Source organism: Desarmillaria tabescens, assembly GCF_030435595.1.
Source record: "Desarmillaria tabescens strain CCBAS 213 chromosome Unknown EV420scaffold_79, whole genome shotgun sequence".
Lineage (NCBI taxonomy): Eukaryota > Fungi > Basidiomycota > Agaricomycetes > Agaricales > Physalacriaceae > Desarmillaria > Desarmillaria tabescens.
In genome coordinates, this window is record NW_026848378.1 from 117,327 (window position 1) to 127,704 (window position 10,378).

The window sequence follows — 10,378 nt, forward strand, 5'->3', positions numbered from 1 at the left end:
GTCAACAATATACGCTCTCGCTCTGCATGCTTGATGGCGAACGCAGCATGAACTGGGCGCAGTCGGTCTGAGGTCTGAGCGACGAGGATTCGGAGACGGATGAAGAGCGTTGGTGGGTTTCTGGTCACGGCGAGGCCTTACACATAAGCCTGCTTTTTGTCCGCTGACATAGATTAGATGCAGATCCCTCTTGTGTCGTCATCGGCACTGCCGATCCACTTGTTCTCTCGAACCCTCGATCTTGATCACGACATGTCTCTGGTCCCAAGTCGATGCAGCCTCCCGAAAACACAGGATGGCAAGCCGGTCCTAATACCTAACCGGAGTCGACCACTGGTCTATTCTCTGCTGCCATATTCCGCTTGACATGTTCGTTTCGCTCTCTGAAATCTCTGGTGCAGGTCCACCGCTTGGAAGTCAATAGTTCAGAGGGTACTCGCCTTTGTCTTGGAAGCGCTCCGTCTTCATTATGGCTGTTGTCAGGTTTCTGATTGCAGGATCAGTAGACTAACGAAGTTCTACTATAACAATTCTCCTTTCTTTCTTAAATTCTCGACTATAATAGACTCTGCTCGTTCATAGGAGTGACGGGTTCTCAGCAGAGGATGATATTCCCGTTATCAAGTTCATGTACACCTTTGGAGGACTGGCGAGGATTCTCCTTTAGCAGTTTACTCACAGTGAGTTATTGTCTCTTATATCGTCACCTTATCATATATAGGGCAGCTTTTGTGCCATGATACGCGGCCGGTCCCATTTCTCATTGCTCGGTAATCTCGGCTCCAATGGTAAGAGAAGCACTTTTTCTCTGAGTGGAGGTTCCACAGCTTCGATTAGGACGATGGACATTCGACTTCGCGTGGTACTATTGATCCAGAAACCGAATCCCGCAGGGCATATCTTCGTTTTTGTGGCATCGAGCCAAGATCAGATGAATGAAATTCTCCACGGTAATCCTAAGCCTACTCCCCCGTCCCTTCGTTCTCATGCCCACCCGCATAAAGGTTCATATGCAAATAATCCTTCAAAACGAAAGACGGCGGTGCAGATACACCTCTTTCAGGTTCTTTTTCTGGTACCCATTTCATAAGGACGTTCTTTCCCCTTGGATGTTTTTGAGATCTGATTACAACTTCTTCACACTTCACGAGAAATTCTCCATTCTTCCATTGTATACTAACAATTCCTCGATGACACGCTGATGGCCTGGTTCCGTCGTCGGCAGATTGGGGTGCAGTCACGTCGGTGCTCGCTCCTAGTAATGTTAACCTCCTTGATCATCGCGCGACGTACGACGTGACAAGTGCAATCCACCTTCGATGTGAGACAACGTTTCGTGTCATCTTTCCATTCTCCCTTACAGCTTTCGAAGGCGGTGGATTGTGTCTCTCTTCAATCTTGGCAGGACTCCTTCAGCAGATCAATGGGAGATCGGCCCTCTCTGATAACGTGCTCGAAAAGGGAACTTGCTCGGATGGTCGCCGTTCGATTCCGCGTGGTAGCTGTGTGTGGACGATGCTTTTATTTTGGGTTTGATAACGGGAAAGAAGGTGTAACTAGGCCAAAGATTGTGGTATATCACTGATCTTTTGCGGTCTGAGAAGCGAATGTACCGCCAACAGCAAACATGGTCTAGGAAGGAATAGCAGCGCCTGTAGTCTATGTCCTGTTTCCGACACGGAGTTGCACAACTTCTGAATATGTGCGGCGACCCCTTTTAACCTCAAAAATAGGACGACGATATCAGTACAGCCGTCAAAACTACATCAACAGCCTGCAAATGATATCCGACATGCGGGTCTTCTACTCTATGTGCCCTATCTTGCTACCGAACCCCTGCATCACGCCGAGGATTCAGGATCAGATACGAATGCGTGCAATCCCATCTATGAACACCACTTATCAATGAAGCACGATTGTATGGCCGTCGAGTCCTTCATGAGAGAGAAAAGCAATGTTCCTCAGGATTCAGTCGCTGACTCTTCTTTCGACAATATCAAGAACAGTGAACGGTAACAATTTTTTGAACAAGAGAGACAAAGCTGTTCCGGCAATTTGGCCAAACCAACCTCGCTAGGCTGTCTGTTAGGCATTGTACCTCTTACCGCTGGTTAATATTGCCTTTTGGTACCCCAACCCTGTAAACGGGATGCGTCTCTTCCCGAATATTAGAAAGACTAGAAAATCCCGTCAGTTTCCTGCGCGCGTCCGTTCAGTGGACATGAGAAAGTAAAGGAAATTGAGCAATAATCAAGTACGACGTACATTGGACGATCATAGTATTCGACATTGCTCCGATGTTATTACATCGACGTGATGAGTGCGCAGAAAGTAATGAATGTCAGCGATCGGATGCATTGGTGAGAGGAAATACATCTTACTCACCTGAAGTGCCCATGATAAGATACAGAAGGAGTCCGTGAAACTTCAAAAGTATATCTATGGATGAATCAGGACGTGAGAGCGTTCATACGGTGAAGTAAACGCCAACCGTTATTATTGGTAACACTTTTGGATTCAAAAGTTGTCCCGATGCGACCCTGGAAGTCGAAGAGGTTCGCGACATAAGCGCTATCGAGATGAGCTCGCCACATCTTCCATTTGAGCCAGTGCTTGCTGTTCACTGTTGTAATGAGAATAATCTCGAAGGGCGAGAATACTATCTTATTAACACAAGATGGAACTTTTCCTAGAACCGTTTAGCGACATAGAAGTGCGACGCGATAGGTACTGGACTCACGAACTCCACAGTCATGGAGGTGACATCGTTGCAACAGGCCTTTGAGGTAGATGCCTGAAATAAGGACGAAAAAGCCCTGGATAAACTCAGTGAACGGGGCCTCTGAGATCTTTGCAGAGGTGAGTGGTACGAGGGACGTCCAAAGTTCACAAGTGAATCAACATTGACGATATGATAGCATCACAACAATGGAAGGCTCTGCATCCATCAAAGTGACTGAATCCATGCCATGTATGGCGTGAACTCTGCCGCAATCATGACTGAAACAACATGGCTGTGTGATAGAATTGGAGGCACGAACCAGAGTATCTGGCGGCTTCACCGCAGTTATACTTGACACAACGGGTTCAAATTTTCTCAAGCCGCAAAAAGATCAACTCAAAAAAAAAACAGACTCACGAATGTGTTAATACTCGCCTGAGGTGCGGGCTAGAATGTTTATTTGGAAGGTTTAGCAGTAGGCAGATCATGCCCTTCATTCGGGCTGCCAGATCCGATCGACATGATACTAAGGTCTAGGCTTATCTTGTGGGGATAAGTATTGAACCGTGAGTATGAGATCCGATCCACGATCATGGCAGATATGTACCTGATACCGATAGAACTTGCTTAATGATTCTTCTTTCTCTGATCGACTAGGACATGAATAATCCAAGCATCGAAGCTGTTATCCCTGTACTACTACCCGTGTGAGATCTCAGATCTGAGCGGCGGAAGCCTTACCGCCCGGATTTCTCCTCTTTACGCATAGCAGAGCGACTGACAGTCGATAGGAAAAGGCTGTCTGTATCCATAGGACGCAATTGGACCTCCGTAAAGGCTAACCTTAAAGCGGTAATCATTCAATCACCTGGGCGAAAAGAACGTGCAGCCGCCATTAATACAGACGACATATGCTGTCTCGACAGGCCTATCATCTTCGAACCTAATGGGCTAGTAAGCACCCATTGACATTTTCCTTCAATAAGGACCTATCAGGACCCCTGATTATTCCCCCAATGGTCGGGGCGAAAATCCGGACAAATTTACCGTTTCGAGCTGTAATGTTAGGGTGTTATCTGGACAATGGGTGGCTGCGTAGCAAGGTGTCTAAATCCGGACAAGTCACAGTTCGGCTTGTCGGCAGGACCCTATCGTGCGCACGTTAATTGTCTTCTGTAAGGTTCTTTAAAGACTTCGTCATTGTTTTCATTGGCAAATAGATGATAGTAAATTAGGTGTACTTTGCCTGCTTTTTGCTACAGCGTTAGGCAGAATTTCTGTAATGTTGGGACAAAAATCCAGACAAATTTGGTCCGAAGGGTAGGTTGTGCGCAAAATCCGGACCAAATTTGGGGTCTGGACATCAACGAAAGTCCGGACAAATTTTCGAAAATGACAGAATTTCTGCCCTAACCTTTTGGGGGTTAATCAGGGGTCCTGACCTATCGCATGGTATGCATGCGAGTTATTCTTTGGGCATGCAACTACAATGCAGTATGTCACGTTCATCTTGTTTCATCCAGTGTTGACATATAGCTTACCTGAAGTAGAGTCTGGGTGGGGCACACATTCATTTGCTCCTTGTAAGAAAGCCGAGCCTTCAGACTATCGTGCAGTCGGCACACGGTATGGCGGTACCAGACATGCAGGATGTCCTTCAATCATACCTTTGTTATGAGACTCGTATCGATATTGAGATGTTCTGTGTTTACGACAGCGAACACCTCGAACCATCTCTATAGAACATGAAAAAAGAGATAGGGTCTAGTCTCTTGGGTCTGGCATAAGGAAGGGGATTGCAGCGGCATAGATGGAAGTCATCACTACGGCCATCAGTGAGCCTGATTGACTGCCCATCGATAAGAACGCCTACATACCAGAGCCAGATTTCTGGAACTTTCCCGCATCTACAAGAATATCATAGGTTCACCAATGAGTTTTCCCCTTAAAGCTGTCACAATTATGATATGGCGGCATCACAAGCGGGCATTTATAAGAATGTGAGAGATCCGAGCCGTTTTGCTGGGACATAGTCGGCCATAATAATCTGGACTTCCCTTGAGGAGAGCGAGTGCTGCTGTATAGGAATAACTGACATCTGTACAAGCGCGAAATGGAAAAGAAGTTACAATCCTGTTTGTAAAGATATCAGCGCTGGAATATGGGAAAGGTACATTGTAGGATTGTACCTGAATATTCCCAAACGTAGTCAATATCCAGCTAGAGATTTCTATGAACAGACTGGACTGTCCGCACTAAGTTTTTTTGAGTGTGGTGTAGCTTTACCTGCATGCGTCGGTAGAGTGCAACAATAATCCTTCCCTTTTACATACTCTATCACGTCCTTGAAGAACAGTGAAAAGTCTCTGCATGAACAAATAAGAGAATAAATGACTGTTTCAACAGAACCGTCCCAAATACTTCGCCTAGAGGGTACTCAGGAAATTACCAACCCATGTCATCGGCTGCGACATCTGATGTGCCTGTCAAATTTCAATGCTGTCATTATGCCGGGTCATGGTGAAACCGCTGGGTCCAAGACTATACACACATAACTATACCCTGCGCCCGAGCTTGGAACCGGCTGTATAAGAAGTCTTGAGAAGGAACGCTAGGACACGTATTGAGAACGGAGAATTGAAAACCGGGGACATCGTCCTGCGTGTGTACCGTACTTGAACAGTTGGTGCCTTTGATCCCGGTATCGGGAATCAGTTTCTCCCCTTCGAGAACAAGAAGGACAATGGACAGGGAAGAATAGAGACGCAATGAAAAGAGTTCCAAATAATGCCTGTCGGAATAAGATATGAAGACTAAGATTTGCCCGACAATCAACGATTATATACCTCCTCGCTTTCAAGGGAAGGACCTACCGGGCGCGTACTGGTGCTGTACCTGTAATGCTAGTTGAATTGGGATATACCGTAAATGCAACAATCACCGGGTACAACGGGACGAGATCAGATGAAAAAAAACGTGTACGTAACTTGATTTGCCCTTTATTCCGCTCCTGTATATCAAATGATTTTCTGTCTGGGCTACCAACACACTTGGAGCTTCGACAATGGTACCCTCATATAAGTTTCTGGGCTCTGGTATCTCGTACACCATTCTACTTCACATGTATTCCATTGTTGCTGTCATCCTTTCCGGCAGCTGGACGAACTGAATAGAGGGTACGTAGCTGCTTGATTACTTTGCGATCCTTTTGTGATGTTCGACTGCATCCTACGGAAATAGAAAATTCTGCCGATTTCCGGTGCTAGTCTCACGTCCGCTGAAGATGGAACAGATATCTACAGAATCCGCGGATGCCGGCAGTTCCCCAAGGTGCAAACACGTCGGCCTTAAAGGTATATTTAGCAAGGTGACCAGTGGAGAGTGCTGATTATACCTAGCGTAGTTGGCCCCTGTGAGTATGCAATTAAATAGCCAGTATGTATCATAGACTCGAACAGGGAATGATGGTATAAATAATCAAAGGATCACCACGATTCACCGTTTTCCATCCAAGTGGAATTCTCAACTTCCATAAACCGTAACTTTCCTCCTGGGTTACATGCCGCGAACACGATAGTGAAGCATCGTGTTGTGGGATCTTCCGACGGATAGCGCACATCTCACTCCGAAAACAGGAAGAAAATCTTGGTTGTGTAAGGATGGTTGCAGACCGTCGTAGCGAGATTGTCAGTGACGTGCCATTTGCTATAAAAGAACTTGAATCTGTTACGGAATCGTCGAAATCACACGAAAATGAAAGAATATGAGCGACAGGGTTAGAAAGTCCTAACCAGGAGACCAAAAGGGGTCTTCTTGCCGGAAAACTGCCGTGCAAGGCATTCCGCAGACAATGAAGGATAATCAGGAGATTCTGGAAGCCGTGATTGTGGTATAGCCGTGGGAGGCGTAGTGGTGAATAAGACATTGCGAAAGGATGAGTTTGTGATGGTTACACAGTGTTCAAACTGATGAAAACAGAAAAATGAAGAATTCCTCACGCACACTGGATGGAAGAACATGCTTGCCATCGGCACATCGTTCCGTACTTGCAGCGGCTGCTGATTCTGAAGGTAATAAACCAGTACATAACCAGATGATGCTTATGCTTCCAGCCACAGAACCCAGTTACGAATGGCTGATAACGCGAACGTCTCTCTCCCCAGTATCCATGAAATGTTCCCAGGTAAGTCGATATCAGTATTCATAGTCTTCCATACTAATGTAATGGTGTTTATCTTGCAGAGCACATGCTACACGTTTCACCTGAAGTTCACGTGAAAGGCAGTGTACCTCCAACGCTCGTTCCGTCTCATCCATATGTACTTCCTCAGCCAACACGCATGCCCATGCGTAAGGAGACTAATCTATATCCTGAGTCCTTTCCATCGCTTCCTCGCCTGCAGTCATCAGGTGAGGACGACGAGGAGAGCAAAAAACATATCTGCACGGTTTGCAACAAGCGATTCCTCAGACCCAGTAGCTTGAATGTCCATATCAACACCCACACCGGCGCTACGCGTGAGTCTATCAGCCTTTCATGCATCTGGTATTAACAGCTACACATGAAGCGTACCGATGCTCATTCCCTGGATGCGGGAAAGAATTCAACGTCAAGTCCAATATGTTCCGACACTATCGATGCCATACAGGCACTGTCGCGGATCAGTATTCCCGTCGAAACAGCTCGCCAAACACCAATCCTTACCCTCAAATCAATCCTTCGTTGACACCCACTAGCACGTCCTTCGCAGCAGGAGGGCAATACCAGCCAAGAGATCAGCTGCAGGACTACCAACCTCGATACTTGCATGACGGCACCACGGTGGAAAGAGAAAGATATTATCAGCGCCAGTACTCGATGAATGATGTTGGTCGTATGCGAGGTGAGGAGGACAGGAATCATGAGGTGGACCAAAGTCGCTTCTATGCGAGATCTCATTGAATGTCGGAAGGTGTTTGGAAGGTGTTATGATGTAATTTTCATGAAATTTTAGCTTTCTTTCTTATCAGTAGCGTCGTCAGAAAAGATATATCTGAACTTACTTTTTCATAAGGAAATCCTCCGAGATTTTCTTGTTTGCAACCTAAGTCCCACCCAAGCAGATTCGAGCTGGACTCCAGCTCAAGCACGCCTAGCATGACGTGTCCGTAACCTATGCAACGTTGGATTATTGTTGGATTATTTTCCAGTCGAGACGAATTATATAAGAAACTCACCGCTTCGGATGGTTCGAAACTGAGAGACTCAGAGAAAACACCAGAAGATCTAGAGATATTGAGATTTCGGAGAGCACATTGTCAGAAAATAACTTCATACTTTGACCAGGCGACCTACCATTCACTCTGGAATTCAAGAGTGATGATTCGGTTGTATTGACTCACGTTGAGTACATTTGCGTGACGCGTTTGCGAGAGATAAAACTATTAGAGTTACTGTGGCTGTACGAGCCGTCGGAATCAACCGGCTCCGAACCCGTTACTTACCGTACCCGAAGTCTTCTTTTCTTTACCGTTTACCACCACGTCGACATACTAGGTATAAACGAGTTGCTCATTTTCGTTCCCTCCCGTGCTCGAATCTCAACAAAAACCCGAGGAGTTTATGCTTATACTTGAGAGGGTATAATTTCTTTATCTGATGTGCGAGTATAACGGGCAAAACATACTATCGTGTACGTATCTGTTTCCAGGGTCCATATGCCTTCTCAGGGCTGATATTAACCCTTTTTGCTGTTGACGATACTCTGACATCCGGGAATTAGAGAAAGACAAGTGAATAATATCACTCGTACCGTCACTGTGATTGCATTGTCGGAGAATATAGCCTCTCCTCCATTGATCAAAAAAACATGAAATCGTCCACTGCGCGTGGAACTGTAGATTCCTTTGTCGTATAATATGCCTGATTTTCTACCTACCTAGAGTTGGATGATCAGTGAATCAATTCTACGTACGAAAATAGTCAGTTCACATGGGAAGGGTAATAATTGGGAATACTCGTTCGCTACGGGAGCTCATTTGGGTTCGATGCGCTTGGCCAGGAACCAAACACGTTCTGTCAGGAAAATGGAACATATCGTGAGGTACCATAACTTCGTCTCGAAACTGTACAGTTCTAGTCTTAGCAGAGGAATTTTTAAATGACATGTGAAGCGAGACCTTGGCAATACAACAATTAGTTAGTAGAAAAACACCCTGTCAAGTTTACTTTCCAGAGGACGGCAAAGACGGGCAGGTGCGATACACTCAACCTAAAAAGAAATCATGTTCTATCAGGAAAGTAGAAAGAATAAAGGAAGAAAACCCTACCTCGCCTCGAAGGAGTATCGCGTCAATCTTAAGGGAGCTCGTACGTGAGCTGTTAAATTTAAGGCAGGTGCTTCCAACAGACGAGCGAAAGAAAACATTAACAGATGGGTAGCTGCATGAATCGTAAGTACATAGTAGATGGGGAATGAGAAGAAAAGATCATGACCGTCTTTACGAAAGAGGTACGAGGAACGGTTGGGATTCTTTGTCTGTTTGTCCCTGTGTGTCGGCGTAAACTAGCCGCCAAGTTGAGGAAATGTCATAGAGAATCCATACAGAAGGGTGCATTGGGTGATACACCGCATTCATCATCTTTCCATGCTTGAAGGAAACGACGACATCGGCAGAACTGAGAACCAGGTGCTGTTGATGCCGTATCTGTAATAGAGATGTACGGAGGAAAATCGGGACCGACAGAACAAAGTAAAAATAACACACACTGATCGACAATACGGCTGGGAGTGACCGCTATCGGAGCGAAGGGGGTCTTGGCCAAGCCCTGGGTGCCTTGATCAGTAAAGAGGAAATCCGATAGACTAGGATAAGTTTTAAAGCCGCGGATATGAGCGAATAAGGTAGCAGACGCTGATGCCAGAGCGCCAGGAAAGATCTCGGGCCGGCCAATCGCCAAGGGATAAGATACCGATACAATACACGACAAGAAGGGAGAGCAGGTCTGAAAGAATCTTAGTTGGTGAGATAGAAAAGCGAGACCAAATCCTTACTTCAGCCGATATCCGTTACCCAGGAAAAAGAATACACGACTTATCTAGGGTGAGATACCTAAACATACCGGTTACAGTACTCAAATCGGAAGGACAAGACGGTGATCGATGTAGGTCTGATAACCTAGGCGCGCTACCAGGAGCAGTAAGATGTGCTGAACTGGCTGGCTGTTGGACAAATATGATGGTGTTGACATCGAACTTTGTACAGAGAACATGCTGTCGTTGAGATACCTGGACGGGGAGTTAGTTCTTCACAACACATGCCCTCTTCACAATAGAGGTATTCGCACCCTGGTGAGATCACGAAGCGATGAAGAGAAGGATTTAATCGCATACTCAGAAATAGTACCAACTTTTACAATCGTGAATGGGAGCGAACACCACGATCTTGAAAACGCATACAGTTGTGGAGACATCACGACCGGTCCTAAACGACTCCGGCTCGCAAACCACAGCTATGGCATCGAACAAGAAGATACGCTGAGGATTTATTTTCAAAAACAATACTGTAGTCACATCACTATCGCCTCACACACCTAACACGGCCTCGAAACTGAGACCATCGATAGAAATTTCAGGGGGACGATGGTACAACTGGCGTGAAACGGAGGCCTGACGG

The 10,378-nt window shown here is 46.0% G+C and overlaps 2 protein-coding genes across 2 annotated transcripts; one reads left to right on the forward strand and one right to left on the reverse strand.

Annotated features, from left to right (window-relative positions):
* Positions 1-2,450: 2,450 nt before the first annotated feature.
* EV420DRAFT_1486063 (uncharacterized protein) lies at positions 2,451-4,367 on the reverse strand (the record flags this gene model as incomplete). Its single annotated transcript, XM_060470341.1, has 10 exons — positions 2,451-2,689; positions 2,741-2,794; positions 3,042-3,072; positions 3,140-3,169; positions 3,330-3,375; positions 3,464-3,565; positions 3,591-3,665; positions 3,884-3,978; positions 4,264-4,327; positions 4,348-4,367. The coding sequence occupies 10 exons, from the start codon at positions 4,365-4,367 to the stop codon at positions 2,451-2,453; spliced, it is 756 nt and encodes a 251-aa protein (XP_060323489.1).
* A 2,486-nt stretch (positions 4,368-6,853) lies between these two features.
* EV420DRAFT_1650637 (uncharacterized protein) lies at positions 6,854-7,664 on the forward strand (the record flags this gene model as incomplete). The annotated part of the gene is made up of 3 exons (XM_060478481.1): positions 6,854-6,905; positions 6,965-7,240; positions 7,291-7,664. The coding sequence occupies 3 exons, from the start codon at positions 6,854-6,856 to the stop codon at positions 7,662-7,664; spliced, it is 702 nt and encodes a 233-aa protein (XP_060323490.1).
* Positions 7,665-10,378: the final 2,714 nt, after the last annotated feature.